The 19906-nt window shown below is 60.7% G+C and overlaps 1 protein-coding gene across 1 annotated transcript in view; it reads left to right on the plus strand.

The window, feature by feature from the left end:
- Positions 1–19906, plus strand: part of LOC125699428 (genetic suppressor element 1-like) — an 85210-nt gene that overhangs the window by 13176 nt on the left and 52128 nt on the right. The window contains exon 2 of the mRNA XM_048958954.1: positions 11554–11710. Coding sequence (XP_048814911.1) covers positions 11554–11710 — 157 coding nt within the window. The remainder of the gene's footprint in view (positions 1–11553; positions 11711–19906) is intronic.

A 19906-nucleotide genomic window follows, 5' to 3' on the forward strand; every position in this document is an offset into this window, starting at 1 on the left:
AAAAAAAACCACCTCAGCGCATCTGTCCCATGCAGCCCTTGTGCCTCCCCCAGGAAGCAGCACGGGGAGGAGGGGAGGGGGGGCACAGATGGTGACCCAGAACCTTTTGTCTTCCTCGGGGGGGGGGGGAGGGCAGCAGCCCGACCGACCGCCCTGCGCGCAGCCGGCGCTTGCGCTATCGCGCGCGGCCGCTAGGGGGCGCCACCGCCCTTCGAGCGCCTTGCGGGGCCTCTGCCCCCAACCTCGGCACCGTGCATCCTCCGGTCCCGCTGCTTAACGGCCCCTTGAGAGGGGTGCTGAGCCCCTCCTTCCCCCCCCCCCAGAGCTGGTATCGCTGCTTAAGGAGAGCAAGGAGCATGCGCTTCCAAATTAACTTTGCCTTTTGATGCTGCTGTGATTGATTGAGTGAGTGCTGAATGGGCTCATTCCAAACCAGCCCCTAAGCATCCCCAGGACAGCACAGTGCTTCAGCGCAGTGCCCTGGTCCTGTCTCCGTGTGCCACCCTCCTGTCCTCTTCTGTCACCCTCTGGTCCCCTTGTACCACCCTCCTATCCCTATATGCCCCCCTCCTGTCCCCTTGTACCACCCTCTCAGTGAGGCACCCAAAGTTTGGGGGATACCCTCCTTCCAGACCACACAGGACCCCCAGGTGCTCCCACACGGGTTATGTGCGAGGCATTTCCAAGGCTTTGCTCCTGCAGTCTCTGTCCCTTTGGGGCTTTCCATCCTGCACGACGTGACACCCATGGAGCACCTCCTCCCAGCGGGTCCCAGTCTGTTGGTCCCTGGAGCTGCATGCAGAGAGGCCCAGCCAGTGAGTGGCACAGCAGGGATGGGGCAGGGGGAGGGCAGAGGTCACCTTGCATGTCCTCCTACGTGCAGGTCTCCTTGCTGCCTCTCCTTTTCTTTTTTCTCCACCCCCCTACCCCCCTCTTTGAGCAGCTGTTCTCTAATAAGCTGTTAATGATGATACAGTAAGTAGGAGCAGGGAGTCCTGCGGGAGCTGCCACGATTTGTGTAATTGGTCTCGGAGGAGACAAAAGTATCTAATATTTACATGGTGGTATTAATCCCAGGGGAGCGCTGTCTGGGCTGGCAGGGAAGGCAGCTCCAGGCCCCAACCTGTCTGCTCCCATCTGACAGATCACTGCTGTGCTCACGGGTGGGAATCGGGGCGCTGGGGGGGTGAACGGGGGGGTTGGGTAAAGCATCCGTGGGGCAGAGCATCCCTAAGTTGGGGGGGGATTTGGGGATGGGGGTTTGGCTGCTTTGTAAAAGAAGGATGCTCTGGGGGTGCAACAGGAGCCGAGGGATCCCCAGGGTGGATTTGTGAGGGCTTTGTCCGGGCTCCATATGGGCGCAGATTAAAGGGACGTGTTCCATATGGGCAGATTAGTGAGGCACACGACCTGCAGAGCGGCCGGCACTGGGGGAGATGCTGGGGTTGGGGGGGGGGGGGGGGGGCCAGCACTGATGTGGGGATGGGGTGATGTGACAGGTGTGGAGGATGCTGCCACATGGGCAGCTTGCTTCTGTTTGTCTGGGTGAGCCACGAACCATCCGTTGTGTTCTGTGTGCTGCTGGTGTAGGGGAAACTGAGGCACAGAGGGGTGGGGAGCAGCCAGGCTCTGCCTGTGCTCCCTCCAGGCAGCCCTGCAGCCAGCATCCCAACCCTACAGTGGCTACTGGGGCGTTCCCATGTCCTCTTTAGCCTCTCCGTGTCACAAAGGCTTTGGGACTGTCCCTCTTCCTCCCCAAAGCTCTACCAAAGGTGTTTCTCCCCTGTGCCATTGCTTGCAGCAGTGAGATGCCCAAGGCAGGGAGTACCAGTGTGGGTCACCCACGTGGAGGTGCTGAGCACATTGTGACCCCCAACAGGGCTGTTGCATCCATATCCCCCCCCCGTGGCGGAGGATATGGACCCCCTACAGTGTCACTCTCTCCCTGTTCCCACTGAGATTCCCATTTTCCCATTGCTGTGGCAACCTCCAGCATGGCAACATGCCCTCCCCAGGCCCAGGGTCCTGTGGGGGAATGCTGAGCAGTGGAGTATGCAATGGGGACAGCTGGGGGTGGCTGCCTTGCAGTGTCCCCGAGGCCCTCTGGTTGTATAGCTGTCACCTGCCACGTGCTGGGCTCGGTGATGGCACTCACCCTTTGTCCTTAAGGTGGCTTTGGTGGGGGTGGATAAGGAATTGTCACCTTGATGCTTTTGCCATGTAGCTGGTGGTGCCTCCCTCCTGCTTTATCCAAGCCTCCCTTATCCCTTAGTGCTGGTGCCACCTCTGCCGTGCTGGGAGCAGCTGCAGAAATATCCCCATACCAGGGAAACAGGGACTTCCCTGCTGGCCTGTGGCCATTTGGACATGGGAGCTGCTTGGAGGGCAGTGGGGTTGGAAATGGGGTTGGTCATTGGGTGTGAGTACAGTGGGTCTGCAATGGGGTCCCCAGTAGAGTTCCCAGTGGTGTCCCCAATGGGGTTTGAACTGGGCTCCCCAATAGGGATCCCAGTGGGCTCTACAATGAGGTTGACAATGGGGTTCTGAGTGGGGTTCCCAGTGAAATCCCCCATGCTGTTCCCCATGGGGTCCGTGTGTCCCTGCCTTTGCTCAGTTGTCCCCTTGGCGTGCAGCTGGTGGCTGAGGACAGCATCCACAGCACTTGCAGGCTCAAGGAGGGGGTACAAGCCCTTGTGTGTGTGTTTGGGGAGGGATGGCTCCTCCCTTGCCTCCTTCCCCACCCCTCCTGCGTTATCTCCTAAGTCTGCTAAGCAGGGGAATTGCTACAGCCACCATCTGTGAGCTGCCAATAATGGGATTAACTCCTTCCCCTCGGCTGGGGCTGCGTTCCTGGCACCCCCTCCCAAGCATCCCTGGTGCTGAGTGGGACATCCCTATAGCCGAGGGGCTCTGGGGACAACCAGCTCCCCATCGCCCATACTGAGGGTTCAGATCCAGTGTCGTGCACCCCTCTAACTTGGTATTTTGGGGAGAAACAAAAGGAGAGGGGTTGTGCAATCGGACACTGTGCTGAAATAACGCCGTGCCTATGGCCCCCAGCTGTGCCACGGCCCAGCCGTCACGTTGCCTCCTGCCTGCCTCAGTTTCCCCTCCTGTGGTTTATATTTTAGAGGGGGGGGTGAGCAGGCTGAGCCCTGCCTCCAAGTGCAGCATCCGTCCAGGGTGACCCCTCCAGGGAGGGATATAATGGGGGGGGGCATGGAGGCAGCCCCCCCCCAAGCTCCATTCTGCAGGTTAGGGCCTTTTGGGGGCGGGCAGCCTCCTCTAATCCTCTTAGGCTGCGCCCGGAGCAGCTGGTGAGGCTGCAGCTCCCTCCCAACAGGTGCCCCCCCAGGACCCCCCCCCCCCTCCATGCCCAGGGCTCTGTGAGGGGCGCAGGGCTCCCCCCCCCCCTGCAGGCAGCCCCCTCCCCATCAAGCCGGCCCGGGAGCGCTCATTAATTATCTAATCTTCCCTTTATGTTTAATTTACAGCCCCGCGCGGCTCTGGCCATATGCTGCTTTTGTTGTGTCTGGCTCTTTGTTGTGGCAGGCAGCGCTGGCTGCCCAGACCCCCCCGCCAGCCTTTGATCCCCCCCCCCCTCCATCCTCCCCAGCCACCCCACAGGCACCTTGTCGAGCCCCCCCGGGGCTGGAGGGGGGGGAGTCACTGCAAGGAGGGGGCACATTGCCTTTTCCCCCCCCCCCCCCCCCCTTCCTTATTAATTTCCCTGCCTCCCCCCCCCCCCCTCCTCACCCCCCACTTCCCCTCCCTCTCGCCCGGCTCTCCCCGGCAGCTCCAGATTTGTGTGCATGCAGCCGTGCCTCCTCCCTGCTCCGCTGCCGCCACGGGGTCACTGCTCGTCCCCTCCGGCTGTGCCACGCAGGTAGGTGACACGCCAGGTGGCCCTTGGCCCTACAGAAGGGTTTGGGGGGGCTCCACACCCCCCAGTGTGGGCACTGGGGGGAGAAGGATGTGCTCCCCCCTATCCCCTGCTCAGGACTTGTTGCGTGCCCATCGGTGTGCTTGGGGACATGGATTTGTTGGTGGGGGGGGGGGGACGGGACACGTGGGTTGGAATGCATGGGGGCAGCGTGGCAGTGGGGGTCCTTGTGGTAACCCTGAGCTGTTGTGAACTTGCTGCAAAGTTTGCAAAGTGCTGCTGGTGTGGTTGAGTTTTTTGGATCTGTTCCGGGGTGATTGAAGGGGGGGGGGGGGGGGGGGCGAAGGGGCTGGGGGTGTTTCTCTGGTTCCGTGGGCAGCATAATCCTTGTTTGGGTTTGTTTGTTGTTGTTGTTGTGGTGGGAGGATAAAGCTTCCTTCTCAGCACCTTGCTTGAGGCAGGGGATGAGGTGGGAGATGCTGAGGTTCCAAAGGGTGCTGAACCCCCAAAGGATGCTGATCCCCAAGGGATTCTGGACCCCAAGGATGTCAGTCCCTGAGGGTCGCTGATCTCCAAAGGATGCTGATCTCCAAAGGATGCTTGTCCCTAAAGGATGCTGTACCCCAAGGGATGCTGTACCCCAAGGGATGCTGTACCCCAGGGGATGCCTGTTTCTGGTGGACCTGTTTCAGGAGCATCCCTTCCAACCCCCCACTGCTGCAGTCCCTCCATGGAGGCTGGGATGGAGCTGGCCAAGCCACAGCACTGGGCTTTGGGACAGAAGGGTCACCATGACCCTGTCAACAGAGCTCTGGCTCTGCTCTGGCTCCTCTGTGCCAGGAGCCACGGAGTGGTGGTGGGGACAAACCCCATTTCCCAGCGGGGCATTGCTGCAGCAGGGACGATCTGTAATGGGGTTGGGGTGCTGTATATGGTATTGGAGAGAGATGGGCTGGGGGCAGGACGCAGAGTGCCCCAAAAGGAGCAGATGGGGTTCCTGGTGCAGGCTGGCACTGCTGCTCGCTTTGCCTGCGGGCGAGGGTTGCTCTGTGCCTCGCATTGCAGGCTTTGTGCCACCACCCCAGCCTCAGGCTCTGCTCTTCCCCGGGGCTTTGCACGGTCCTGATGCTGGATGCCCACTGAAAGGGGCGATTGTTGGCCCTGAGGCGGGCGGCTCCAGCTCTGTGTGTGGCCGGGCTGTGGGTTGCAGGGTGGCTGTTGGCCCCCTGCCCATCACCGTGCCCTTTTCCAAAGGCGGCTCCTTGTGGGCACCGCTTGGCTGCCGTCCTCCTGCCAGCCCTGCTGGGCTGGGAGCCGTGCTGGGAGTGGTGCCACTGCTGTCGTGAGTTTGCCATCCTCAGCCCTGCGTTTGGGTTTTGCTCTGCACCTCCGTGCTGGCACCATCCCTGGCCTGGAGGAGCCCAGAGGAATTGTATGGTTTGCTGTGAGCGTGGCCCTGGTGAAAAGTCCCTCTGGGGAGGTGCCTGCTGGCTGCACAAGCGATGCGTCAGCCTGAAAGCCCCTGGTTTCCCAACGCTGTGTTTGCTGCCCCTCCGCAGGCATCGCTCCTGGGGGGGCTCGTGGGACATCCTTTGGGTAGCATGATGAGACTCCCTGCCCTCTGCTTGGATTCCTGCTGCCTGCGCATCCGTCCCCTCCCAGCTCGCTTGTCACCTAATGGTGCAGTGTCTCCCAATGGCTTTTTAAGTGCTTAATGGTGCGTGGGGCTAATGGCGCGGCTCCCTCTGCTCGTGCTGCCCAGGCAGATGGATGGTGTAGGGACTCAGCGCTGCCCAAACCTATGGGGATAAGGATGGGGCTGGGGGCTGTGATGCGGGTGCTGCCTGCCCACCTCATCCTCCCGCCTCCCTGCAGCCGCTCGGAGCAGTAATGTCATCATAAACGATATTTATCTCGAGGTGATAAAAATCTATTTCCAGCGACCTCTTGGAAATGGCCCTCGTAAAACCAGGCAGCAGACGGAGGCAGGAGGCAGCCAGCACTGCTCCTCCCAACCGTGTGCATCGATTGCAGCTGCGAATGCCCCACAGCTGCTGGGCACGGCTGGTAGGGGCTCCCCAGCATCCTGGGGTTCAAGCATCCTTGGGCTTGGGGAACCTTGGCCTTGGGCATCCTGGGACTCGAACATCCCATGGTTCAAGCACCCCTGGGCTTGGGGATCCCTGCGCTTAGGGATCCCTGGATCTTAAGCATCCTGATGCTGCAATATCTCTTTCCAGAATGCAAAGAAAGAAGCAGAGGGCTGCTCCTGTTCGAACAAGCAGGATGGGAGCTTTTTTGAGTAGGGAGCAGCTTGCTAGAGTGCTTCCAAAACCACACCTTTGGGGAACAACTGTTGGAGGTTCTTGGTCCACAGCCAGGGGGCTATTTTTTGGGGTGGGATGCTGAGCTGCATGCTGGATCAGTCCCGCAGCCCCCCCAGCTCAGGGCCGTGCAGTCCCCACTCTTGTAGCCCCATCCCCTCGGTGCTGATTGCTGGGTGCTGATTCAGCCTTTTCCCCTCCCAGCACTAATTACTCAGCCTGTTGCAAAGTCTTGGCCATAAATTGCTTGGTGGGAGCAGGCCCGGCAGGCGGAAAGCCTCCTTGGCTCCCTTCCCTGCTGACCTGAGCAGGGATCTGTGACCCTTTGCAATGCATCAGCACACCGAGTCGGGGGCCCCCGTGCACCCTAATGGGGACCCTTTGCCCTGGGCTTCCCCCATCCTCCCTGCCTGCTTTTGAGGGGCAGAATCTTTCCTCCCTGCCTTTTATTCCTCCTGCTTCCTGCTCTCCAATCCTCCATAACTGGGGACAGCAGGGGACTGGGTGCCTGCAGAGCCCTACCCAGGGGCTGGGTGTGTGCTGGGGTGCTCAGTGCCATGCTGAGGGCACACCACAGGTGTTAGCTTGCCTTCAGGTCTCCCTTGCAGGTGGGTGTGTGTTTAATGTGCAGCTCGCTGTAAGTCTGTCTTTAGATGGCAGGAGGGAGCTGGGAACAGCAGGCTGAGCAGTGCAGCCGGATGAGAATGGAGGATAGGGGGCACTGAGTCTTTAATGCTGACGGTGTGGCCCCTGGGCACGGCTGCACGGCACCCATCTGTGGGCATCCTGCCCTGCCTGTGTTCCCCCCAGGACACCGGGAGAGGTGTCCCCATTTGGTGTCCCAGTGGTGTCCTAATGAGGTCCTACTGGGTGGCGCTGGGATGCTGCCGTACGCCCAAAGCCACCCCACATCCCCTTGTCCCTGGGGAGGTTTGATCAGGATGCCATGCCTGTGTGCAACGGGATTGGTGTGTTTTTGGGAATGTCCCAACAAACATGAGCTGCTGTGGGGCAGGAGGGGTTTTCCAGGGTGAAAAGCCCCTTTGGGCAGCATGGGCGGGTATATAGGGCTTGGGGAGTGCCATGTGCCCACGGGGATGGGACAGCACTGCAGGCAGAGGTGAGTGAGTACGGTGCTGCCGTGTCCCTGTGGTGTGCCTGTGATGAGGAGGGTGGGAGTGAGCAGAGCAGCAGAACTTCCCAAAGGGTTTCTGCCCTGCACAGGGTGGGTGGATGCAGAATTTGGGTCCCCCGGAGACACAGGTTGTACTCAAGGCAAGATGGAAGCTGCAGGGACAGCTGGGGATCAGGGGGGATAAGCGGAGTGCCCGGGAAGGAGCGGCCTTATTTCATCTGTTCTTTTTGAAGCCTGATGATGGCTGTGAGGTCAGTGCGCAGCACAGCCTTGGGCACATCCTTGTGGGTTTGTGGGTGTCCCCGTGCACACAGCTCTGCTGCCAGTGCTGGGAGTGGTGGTGGTGGTGTCCTTGCCTCAGTTTCCCTGGGCAGAGAGAACTGACAGAGCTGCGTGTCCTTCTGGTCGGGGCTGCACCGGGCTCCCACCATGCACGTACAGCTTGAGCTGCAGTGGGGCTGCAGCAGCAGCATCTCTGCCAAATGGCAAATCCCATGACCTGAGAAAACCGAGGAAATCGGGGCCGTGGAAGGGACGGGGCTTGGCCAGGGCAGGCAGCAGCAGCAGCAGCAGCAAGGCTGGAGGAAGCCTGCAGCGGGCGGCCACCCCCCCCTCCGCCACCCCCTCCATCACCTCCCCGCTCGCTCGCGAACAAATGTCTGCTCTTGCAAAAAAAAGAAGTGACAGGGGTCGTCTCAGTGCTTTCCACATGACCTGCCCGGGAACAGAGGACGTCTTTGTTAATCCACTGAGCTGTCAGTTCAGCCTCTTCACAAAAGGCATAAACCACTTATTGCTGTTCTCACCCCTGACCCCGGATCCGCCTGCGCGGCCCCCATTGTGCTGCCCCGAGGAAGCTGGCAAACAATTTAGGCTGCGCGGGGCCGCATCTGCGCGCCCGCCACCTCGCCTGGCAGCTGCCGTGCAGGGCTGGGGGCTGCCACAATGGGACCCCCCTCCGCCCGCCCCTGTGTCCCCAAGCAGCTGGTTGGAGGTGGGGGGAGGGTGGGGGGGTGTGCTGGGTGCTGCGCCCCTCGGCCCCAAACCCCTTAATGAGGGGATGAAAGCTCCTTAGGGCCGCTGGCTGGGACAGGCTGGGACGGCAGCTTTAGGTAAAGCCGCTTAGGGTTGGGAGCAAAGCCGGGCTAGAATAGCTAGGGGAGGGATGGGGCGATGCCTGCACCCCCCCCAGCCTTGGGTGATGCCCTGGGGTGGGGGCTGAGTGCATGCCGGACTCCCATCCTTCCCCCCCCCCCCCCAGTGCCCCAACCCCGCTGCGCTCTGGGGCAATTAGCCGCCATCGCTATGGGAGTATATATAACCCAAATTGCTGCCTGCAGCTCGTTAGCTCACTGTCACCATCTCTGCGGTGACGTCGGGTGCGATCATGTCACCAGGCCGGGGGGGGGGTGGAAGGGGGGCACACCGCAGGGCCACGCCGTGGGGTCCCGTGGGATGGAGGTTGGCACTGGGGTCAGGCTGTGTTCCTCGGGGTCCCGCAGGGTGAACACGAGCAGATTGTGTGGGATCCCGGTGGTAACCACAGCCCCGTGGTGACACACGGTGCAGCCGCCGCTGTGCCCACGCGGGCGCTGTGCCGTGCCACACAGGGAGCCCATGACACGGGGGTGTGGTGGGTTGGGATGCTGACTGCTGTCGGGATGCTCAGCATCACCCCATGTTCCCTGCATCCCAGCAGTGCCAGTGCGTGGGGGCCACGTGGCTTGGGCACATCCCCAACACGAGAAGGGTTAATGCCATCAGCTCCCTCTGGAGCTTTTTGTTTCTTTCTTTCTTTCTTTTTTTAATTTATTTTTCTCCTTCCTCTTTTTAATTACGGGTTATCACGGTTGTAATTGCAGGTTCCAACTTTCTGCGAGCAAACACGGCTCAGAAACTTGAAACACAGCAGCGGGGGCTGGTGGGCACCGTGGTGCCTTGCCACGTCCCACCCCCATGGGGGGACCGTGCAGCAAGGCTGTGCTTTTAGGGGAAAACCCTCTGCTTTCCAGGCTATGGGACCTGTGCACACCTTTGCTTTCCTACCCCAGCAACCATCCCAAAACCTGTGGGTACCCAGTGATGGGTGCAGAAGCAGCGATCCCTTGGCCGGTGCAGGGGAAGGAGGGACGTAGGGATGCTGTGCCCAGCGCTGAGCATCGCTCCCCTGGCTCTGCTTTGAGCCTTTTCTCCCCACTTTTGCCTTCTGCCCTGCTGCCTGCCCCTCTCCCCTGGGCAGGTATTAATAGGGCAGTGATTGCTCAGGGCGAGCGGCCGCCGCCTGCCTGACAGCTCAATTCTTTCTGTGTTAATAACGTCACGTAGCAATGTCATGTCGATGTCACCTCGCCGCAGGCCTGGGGCTGTGGCACGGCTGCTCTGTGTTATGGGATCAGCTCCCAGGTCAGATATTTGGGATTTTGTGCTCTCGCTCTGCCCAGCACCTCAGGGTGCTGCAAACAGGGGAGCACCCGGCTCAGCCCTAATTGGGAGTGAGGCTTTGAGGACACGGCCCCCCTCTGAGGATGCTTTATCTGGGTGGACAGATCCCTCCTAATTGAGCAGATATTCCATGCTCGCAAACAGATGGCTCCTTTGCATCAATTATTCCTTATCTGTGTAACCGGGGATGATTTGCTGACAGATAGCACGGGGTGAACTTAAAGCATGGGGGAGGCCCGTGTGCCTCAATATTCACCCTGGCTCCTCCCTGGGGGTGCTAGGGGGGCACAGACCCCAACTGGGGATCCTGGCTGCCTTGCAGAACCCATCTGCATCTCTTTGCATCTCAACACCCCCTGATGGAAAAGAAGGGATTGGGGCTGCCCAGCTGACCCCATATCTGTTGCTCCCCCGTTGCGCGTTGCTCAGTGCTGCTGTGACACGCGACCAGGGCTGATTAATGCTAATTAATGACGAGTCGCTGTAGGTGTCAACGCGCGCCCCAACCCTTTCCCTTGCCCACAGGTAGGGGCTGCACCCTGGGGCTGTGCTCCCAGCGTTGGCACTGCCATCTGCTCCTGTGGGGTGGAAAGGAGCACCCCACAGCCGTGTGGAGGTGGCCGGGGTGGCACTCCGCCAGCTGGAGCCACTTGAGGGCTCACGGGATGCGCCGAGTGCTCGCGGTTGCGCGGCGCTGCCATATGGATTCCATAAATTAAACCTTTCCAGGAAGCGAGCGGTAAATTTATACGGCTGCTCGCATGTGTGGCTCATTGAGTCTGAGGGCTTCCCAGCAAAATTCATGTGCCATCCATCTCACTTAGGCTCTCCAGGTTTATAGGACTAATCCTGAGAAGGACTGGATCAGTGTCAACCCTTTTCCTTCTGCAACCCCGGTCCCTGGATGGGGAGTGGGGGGGTTCCTGTGCTGCGGGGCTGCACTGGCGCAGCATCCCAGGGATGTTCTGTTGGATGCAGCAGCCCAGGGCGCTTTGTTGCAGCTGCACGGACTCAACATCCTGGGGACTGCTTTGTTGGTACTGTGCATCCATCCCAGGGATCTTTTTTGTTCACGCATCTCTTCCAGAGGCGAAAATAACCGTGCTGCGTCCAGCTTGGGGCTGGGATGCTCTGCCTCCTCGCTGTCACTTGATGAAAGATGAACAGCACTGCTGACAGCACGAGCTGTGCTCTGTGTGCACGCTGAGCAGGAGGGTGACAGATCCAACAGCCGTGGGCTGGGAGCTGCGGGGAGCTGGGTGGTTTGGGCATGGGCACGACCAGCGAGCCAAGCGTGGGCACGGGCAGCCCTAAAGAGAGCTAAAAAGCAACATATCTCCCTTTTTAAGGGCTGTAAAATCTGCTTGGCAGTTGGGGTGTGGAAAGCCCATCCCCACCGCGCGGTACATTCGCCTGCCCGGAGCCAGCAGGAAAGGCAAGGGGGAATTGTTGATCTCGAGTAAACACTGCCCGGTTGAGTAATCGGTAGCAGCCGACCCAGCCAGCTGCTGCTCGCCGGCGAGGGGACGCCGCTTTGATTCATGGCCCCCCCTTCCCCCCCCCCCCACCCTCTCCCCCCAGAGCCTTTCTTGTCTGGCTGTGCTGGAAGCAGTGCCCGGATCCAGCTGCAGCCCCATGCCGGCCACGTGCATCTGCCGGCAGCAAAACAAAAGCATCCTGTGTGCGTGTCTGTGCCCCCGCTTGGCCCTTTGCTTTTGGGGTGGGGGAGCGGGAGAAGGCACTGAGTCCCTGTGCTGCTTCTCTTCCAGGTGTCATCGTCTGCCCTCGAGACGCACGCTGCAAAGCAAGGCACCGAGCCCCGGCACCGGGTGCTGAGCACCAGGGAGAGCCCAGGGACGGACATCGGCCCTGAGCGCAACCAGCGGACGGCTTTGGATGCAGAGGGAACGGACGCTGGAGCCACAAGTAGGTGCTGCGGTGCTGCAGGGGGTCCCCAGGGGCTGTCCCCTGTTGGCGACAGCGGGAGTGCACCCGGTGGTTTTGGGTATGAGAAGATGGGGAGGTGACCCAGCGGCACCGCTGTCCCCGGGGCAGTGAGTCAATCCACGGGCGCCAGGGAGAGCCACAGCATTGGGCAGGACCTGCTGGGGGCCAGGGGGGACCCACAGGGCTGGGCAGGGCTGCAGCTCCTAGGACTCGGCTGCCTCGTCCGTCAGGAGCTACAGCATTTTTGGGAGAGGCATCACGATGCGTGCTTCCCGCCTGCCGCCTCCCAGGACTGGCTGGTTTGCTGGGCTGTCCAGACAGGCCATGCTGCGCCGTGCTGTGCCGTGCCGTGCCCTGCTGCGCCGTGCCATGCTGCTTTGATCAGGCAGCCACAACCAATGCCATCTCCTAGCGCTGGGGACAGCCTGGTGCAGCAGGCAGGGAGCCAACTCCAAGTCTCCCAGGGAGATGCTGTGCCCCCAGCCCAGCCCCAAGCACTGGGGGGGCCAGGGACAGCCGTGCCACAGCCCCAGCGCTGCGTCCCCAGAGGGTGCAGGCTGCATTTGCAAGCTGCTCACAGCCCGGCGCAAGGAGGCAAGCTGGGAGCTGTGGCCTGGAACGGGCCTGCTGGAGTCAGCGTTGGATTTATTACCCTGCCAGTGGCTGCCGGGCAAAGGTGACAGTGACTAATGGCTTGTTACACGCCTGCCACATCTCATCTGCACGCTGTGGCCGGGTGCTGGCGTTCCCAGCCCCAGGCTCGGCGTGTGGGCAGCCTGCACTCACCCTTCCTGCCCGGTAGGGATGGGGATGAACCCCCCCCTGTGCCCCCACTGGTGTGGTGACAGTGACATATCGGTGCAGGAATCCTCAGCCACTCCTGTCTGCTCGGTGTCCCCAAAGCACTGTCGTGTCCCCAGGTGGTGGCACGTCCCAGGGTGTCCTGGTGAGCTTCGTGTGACACATAGCACTTTACAATGTAGATGAAACTGCTTTGTGGTTGCAAAAGCAGAGCTGTGCTCATCACAGCGGTCCCCTCCCGGTGCCACCAGCAATGAGCGCAGAGCCCAAGCGTTCCTGGCCACTGGCGTAGGATGCAGGTGACAGCCCCCGTGGGGATGTTAAACCCACCCTGCCCGGATTCTTTGGGTTTGACAAAGTGAGAGGGACTGGGAAACAGGGATCTGACAACGGGAGGTGCAAAGCAGGAATGGATGTTCCCCAAACCCAGGCCATTTTTGGGAACACGCATGTGCCGATAGAGTGGGTTTGTGTGTGCGTGTGTATATGGATGCTGACAAAGCCACAAATGCATTCACTAGGAAAATTAAAAAATTAACAGGCATCGGCTCGCTCTAGATTAGTAAAGGCAGCGAGATAAAAGCGACTCTTTATACCTTGTGAGAATTGCTGATAAGGGCATTTGTTCCTCCGTGTTCTTTAAAAAGAGTGCTGTAAAAATTTAAAATACAACAGGAAGGAGATCAGAGAAAGTGCTGAGAGGTGGTGGGCTTCACTGACACGGTGGGCACTGCTGATGTGATGGGTACCACCGATGGGATGGGTACCATTGATGTGGTGGGTACCACCAGCATGATAGGGGCACCACTGTTGTGTTGGGTACCATCAATATGATGGGCACTGGGGGACTACTGATGTAATGGGCACCATGGATATGATGGGTACCCCCAGTATGATGTGGGGACCACCAGTGTGATGGTTCCAGCAATGTGTTGCGTGCCACAGATGTGATGGGTATCCCCCAATGTGATATGGGGACCCCCAGTGTGATGCTGCCACTGATGTGATGGATGCCAGTGATGTGATGAGCTGTACCAACGTGATATGGGGGAAAACTGTTGCGATGGGCACCGCCAATGTGTTGGGTACCACCAATATGATATGGTGACCACTGATGTAATGGGCACCACTGACGTGTTGGGTACCACCAACATGACATAGGGACCACCAGTGTGATATGGGTACCAGCCATGCGTTGGGTACCACCAATCTAATAGGGGTGTCCCCAGTATGATATGTGATATGGAGACCACCAGCGTGATGGTACCTCTGATGTGAAGGGCACCACCAATATGGGGACCACCAGTGTGATATGGGGACCACCAGTGTGCTGGGTATCACTGATATGGTGGGCACTACCAACATGATATGGGGGAGCATCATTGTGATGGGCACCAGCGATGCGTTAGGTATTACTGGTGTGTTGGGTACCCCCAATATGATATGGGGAGCACCAATGTGGTGGTACCACTGATGGGATGGGCACTACAAATATGACATGGGGACCACCATTGCGATGGGTGCCACTAATGTGATGAGCACTACCAGCACAGTATGGGGGACCACCATTGCGATGGGTGCCACCGATGTGACGGGCACTACCAGTATGATATGGGGACCACCAATGTGATGGGTACCACTGATGTGATGAGCACTACCACCACGATATGGGGGACCACCGTTGCGATGGGTACCCCTGATGTGTTGGGTACCCCCAATATGACATGGGTGCCACCGATGTGATGGGTACCCCCAGTATGACATGGGGACCACTGATGTGATGGGTACCTCCAATATGACATGGGGACCACTGATGTGATGGGTACCACCGATGTGACGGACACTCAATATGACACGGGGACCCCCTTTGCGCACTGCTCCCTTCCCATTTTCACTTCCTCCCCCCCCCCCCATACCCCAAAGCGGGGTTTCCCACCCCCTCCGGTGCTGCCCACCCCTAGGGGGGGCTCCTTTCCCCCGGCTGTGCCCCCACCTCCCCTCCGTGGCCGCCGTTCAGTGCCAGCCGGGGCCTCCCCCCTCCCGCCCCCTCGGGCCCTGCCCTGCCCGGCCCGGCCCCCGGTGAGTCACGCTCCAGCCGTGCGGCTCCCGGGGCGGCGGGCGGGCGCCGAGGGAAGCAGGAAGCGGCGGGGGAGGCACGGCTCGGCTCTGCTGGGCTCTGCTGGGCTCTGCATACACACACACGCAGCGCGCAGCCCATGGAGGAGCGCGGCCCTCGGTGGACGGCGCGGCCGCTGGGTGAGTGCCGACGGGACCCCGCTTGGGGCAGCGCTGCCCCGGGAGGAGGGGAGGGGGGGGGTGAGGTTGCATGGAGGCCTCGGGGCTGCGATGGGGAGGCTTGGGGAAGGGGTGGGGGGGGGGTCCCGATGGGTGGGTTGGTGCGACGTGGGGGGGGTCGTGGGTGCTGCGTGGGGTGCGGTGGGTGCGCGTGGTTTGGGTTAGAGGAGCCTGGAGGTGGGGCTGGGAGGTGGGTTTAGGGCTGGGTGTGGGGCGCCGAGCCCAGTGTGGGGCAAAGGGTTTGGGTTCGGGGCTCAGCGTTGGGCTCAGAGCCCGGTGTGGGACTCAGGGTCTGGCAGCGTGCTCAGACCCCAGTGTAGGGTTTAAGGTTTGGGGTTTAGGGCTCAGCACTGTGCTCAGACCCCAGTGTAGGGTTTAAGGTTTGGGGTTTAGGGCTCAGCACTGTGCTCAGACCCCAGTGTAGGGTTTAAGGTTTGGGGTTTAGGGCTCAGCATTGTGCTCAGAGCCCAGTGTGGGGCTTAGAGTTCAGTGCTGTGATCAGACCCCAGTGTGGGGCTGAGGGCTCAATGTTGTGCTCAGATCCCAATGTGAGTTTTAGGGCTTGGTGTTGTGCTCAGACCCCAGTGTGGGGCCCAGGGTTTGGGGCTGTGCTGAGACCCTGGTATGAGGCTCAGTGTTTGGGGCTCGGCACCTCAGGGCCCAGAACTATGCTCAGACCCCAGTGTGGGGCTGAGGGCTCAATGTTGTGCTCAGATCCCAGTGTGAGTTTTAGGGCTCAGTGCTGTACTCAGACCCTAATGTAGGGCTCAGGGCTCAGTGCTGTGCTCAGACCCCACTGTGGGGCTCAGGCCGTGGTGTTGGCTTTGGGGCTGAGTGTTGTGCTTGGGTCTGGCTCCCCGTGTCCTGCAATGTCACCGAGGTCACCACAACCCCATGTCAGAGTGCGAGGGCAAGGGGACAGCGTGGTGGTGGGGTATAGGGACACAGAGGGCTGCAAGCTCAGCCCTGCCAACAACTGTAGCATCGCGCTGCTCACCTCGCCGTGCTTCAGTTTACCCACACAGCAGCTCTTGCGTTATTCATCGGTTGCAGAGGGTTTTGCTAACCCAACCATCCGCTTCTACCCGGGGAGCCCGGCCAAGGCGTGCTGCTGCCTCTCCCGCTCCGCAGGGTGAGGTCACGGCCTCTGCGTCTCGCCCATCTCTCGGCTCATCGTCTCCCGGCGTGTTTATCTGCTCGCCTCCATCCTTGCTCTTCCACCCCTGCCTTGCCCTTTGCCCCGAGGCCTGGCGGATCGCCGCGCCGGCTCCCAGCTGGTTAATGGCCAGGGCGCCTTCCTTCTGCCCCATCCCATTGCCTGCTTTGCATGGCGGGTGCCAGCGCCCGGCTGTCCTCCGTGTCCCCTAACGAGTGCCCGCTGCGTCCTGAAAGCAGCCTGCCTTCCTCCATGCAGCCTTCCTGCTGCGGCGACACCCGGAGGAGCTGCAGCAGGTGGGTGCGCATTGCAGCAGGTGGGCGCCAGGCTGAGCGGCAGGAATTCTGCTGCAGAAGTTAATGGAGGGAGAATGCAACGGGAAGAGCAGGCAGCTCCTCTTTCTTTTTTGCGCGTGCGCGTGTGTGAGCAGATGGGTGAAGCCTGTGTGGTTTGTGGGTGTGCCCCCGCGGGGCTGTGTGCGTGTGAGGCAAGCGTGCGCGAGGCCGTGTGTGCTTGGCAGCGTGTTTGTATAACCTTGTGGGTAGGTGTTGGGTGGAACGATGGCAAACGGTGGCGTGGCCGGTGCCGGCGGCTGCTGCGCAGTGCCAGGGGGGTGTTTTTGGGAAGGGGGGAAGAGAAAAGGGGGGGGGCTTTGGAAGCACTTTGCAAGCGATGCGCTTGCAGCTGCCGGCTGTGTGTGCTCAGAGGCTGTTTGCACGCTGGGGGTGCAAGATATGTGTGCGGGTGTGTGCACACACCCTGGGCTTTTTCAGGGAGGGAGGGGGTGGTGGTGAGTGTGTGTGTGTATGTGTGTGTGTGTGTGTGTGTTGGCTCTGGGGCAGGGAGAATTACAGTGGAGACAGTGGCTTTGGCGGGGGGCCAGGGCTCCTGCCGTCTCGGGGAGAGGTACGAGGGAGGGTGCAGCGGGACATGCAGCTCAGCAACCAGAACATTTTATCGCTTGCTGACAATGCTAGCACCTGGAATGGGGCTGCAGGTTTTGGGGGGGGGGGGGTGGGGAGAGCTCAGGACGGGGTTGTTTTCAATCCCCTTTCTTCCCGCTCCTTCCGATCACTCTTTCCCAGTGGCTGTGCTCCTTGTCACCGTGGGGTGAAACAGCTCCAAATGCAGGGTTTGGCATGGCAGCCTGCAGCTTGAACTTCGGGGTATGGCCTTTCTCTGTTCTTGAGTCCCCCCATAGTGATCGAAGTGGGGGAGGATGTGAACCAGGTGCCATAGAGACTCCTCAGTGCCACAGTGACTCCCTGGTGCCATAGGAACCCTTGGTGCCAGCATCATGCGCAGGGCTACGGGCATTCCAAAAGGGCTGGGTGCCCCTGGGGGGGGTCACGGGGCAGGTTTGGGGGCTGGCAAGAGGTGCCAGAGGAGCGAAGGGCAGCGAGGCCCTGTGGGGGGGCAGCAGGGACAAAGCTTGGCACTGCACACGAGTCCGCGTGTTCCTGTGTGACCGCTCCGGGAAGCCTGCCAAGGGGATTGCCCTTGAAATAGCACTTTCCGTGCCCTGGCTTCCCTTGCTGGAGGTTGAGAGGGGAGCCTGTACCATTGCTTTGCATCCAACCCCCTCTTTTCCCAGCACCCCGTTTGCGGAACAGCGCGGGAGGAAGCACAACCGCAATGCACCCGTGCCGATAAGAGCAGCCGCCTTATCGCGGGGCTTCTGCAAGAGCGGGCGGCACGGCTCCCACCCCCCTGCCCTTATCTGCCTCCCCTCATCTGCCTCGGCCGTTTTGCTCTGCTCACGGCCCCCCAACGCCCGCAGGGTCGGCCCTTTGGCAAGGCCCCACTGCTTGGCAGCCTGCCCCCTCTATCCTTTTTGAAGTTTAAAATCCATTTAAGTCAAGAGGAGGGAAAGTTATTGCCGCTAAAGCCCCTTGCGTTTAGCAGTAAATCCTCTTTGCTGCTCCAGCACAGCCTCTTAACACCAGCGGGGCCGTACGGGTGTCTTCGGGGGGGGGTGGGAGGTGCCAAGCTGCTTTCGCCCCCAGCAGCACTGCAGTTTCCTTGCTGCCTGCTCACCATTTGCTCACCACCTCCTTGCTTGGTCTGCAAAAAGGGGTTCTGCTTTTGGCATCGCCCCCTCTGGTGCGGGAGCAGGCTCATGCCCCTGCACTCCCGTGTGCTGGGGAAGTTTGAGGCCATCCAGTTCAAAGCAGAAGCATGCCCCCAGCTCTCTCACCACCACCCTTTTGCTCCTTGCTTCCTCTTCTTCCTCTCTCCGGAAGGGTTGGTGGCTCTAATCCCTCTCCAAGCAGGTGGGCAGCCCCAGAGCCCCCATGTCCTCAGCTCTGTACCACCCACCGAAGCCACTTGTGTCCCCAGGCACCCACAGGACGTGTTTCCCCTGGCGCCCTCCTGTCTCCAGCACAGAGGGCTTGATGGGCCGGCACAGTGCGTGGCAGCGTTTTTATTTGATTTCCCTTCTCCTGTACTGGTGATATTTAAATATTAATGTCTGCTTCTAATTGCTGTGTCAGAGGAACGGGTCGGCGCGGGAGTGAGTGCAGGGGAGGCAGCGCCAGCTCATTTTGTTGTCTTGGGGAGTGTTTGCAGAGGAGAAATGTTTGTGCGCGCCCGTGTGTAGACACATATGTGTGTATTTACAACACTGAGATCTGCTTGGCCCTGACTGCAGCGTGCAGTGCGGGGACCTATTGTGTGGGAGGGGTCCCTGTGCCAGGGATGGGGACAGATGTGCTGCAAGCAGAGGGCACGGTGCCTCCAGAACGATGGGGTGGGATAAGTATTGGATGGCCTAGGATGGGGTAGGATGGATGGGATGGGGGTGCCACTTCCCCAGGAAGGGAGGGTGGGCTGCCCACCCCCAGGCGCACCTCCATTCTCTGAGAGCTCTCTGCCAACCCCAGACCCAGTGGGAAGAATGCAGGTGAGATGCAAGAGCCATCGTGGGGGGTGAGCTGGGGCTGTGCCTGGTGTGGTGAGCTTGGCTCCTGGGGCTCAGAGCCTCCAAACCTCAAAAGCTGGGCAACAGAGGGGGAATGAAGCAACCCCATTGGCACTGAGACACGTCATTCTGGCATCGGGGCGTGCAGTGGGGCAGCACCACCCGCTAGCCAACTGAGCACTCAGGAGGGCCGCAAGCCTTTTACGCACACCCAGAGCAATACTTATGGAACAAGCAAAATTACACGTCCTGTAAAACTGGGTCGGAGCACGGGGAGGGAGAGGGGGGATGCACCAAACCAGGGGCGCGCGTGCCGCCGGGGATGGCGGGGTTAACCATAGGAGGGGGGGGGGGATCCCGCGGGCAGAGCGCAGTCAGATGCTTGTGCGCTCGCTTCCTGTAATAAAGCGAACGCCGGCGTGCTTGTCACCTGCTCTCTGTTGTGCTGCCAAGAGGCAGACATGCTGCTTCTTGCTGCGGGCTCTGGCGCGCTCCCCACCGCCTCTCATCCCGCCCGCCCCGGGCGCGCGCCCGTTGCCAGCACGGCCTAGCAGGTGTTTCGGGGAGGGTGCGACGCTGCCTGTTGCCGCTCGCCCTACGTGGGGTGGAGGCTGTTGAACCGTTCCTCGGTGCCGTTGAACCGCTCCTCGCTGCTGTCAAACCGTTTGTTGGCTCCTCGGGGCAGAGCGGCAGAACGGAGCGGCAGCGCTGCGGGTCGTGGGGGTTGTAGGTGGGGTGTCTGAGCTCTGCGGGCACGCTGCTGGGTGTCCTGGGGTGCGGAGCAGCAGCGGGGTGGGTGAAGCCTGTGGGAGGGCATCTGTGGTTGTCTCCGGTTGTGTCGTGTTGTGCAGCATGGGAGGGGGTCTGTGCAACCCAAAGGGACCTGGGTGGTGTGTGTAAGCAGTGCTGCTGCGCACTGTGCCACCCCCTGTGGACACTCAGGATGCTGCTGCTGTGAGGGCAGCCAGCCACTTCCCAGCTTCCAGCCTCTTTAGGGATT

The sequence above is a fragment of the Lagopus muta genome, chromosome 12 (genome assembly GCF_023343835.1).
Source record: "Lagopus muta isolate bLagMut1 chromosome 12, bLagMut1 primary, whole genome shotgun sequence".
NCBI lineage: Eukaryota > Metazoa > Chordata > Aves > Galliformes > Phasianidae > Lagopus > Lagopus muta.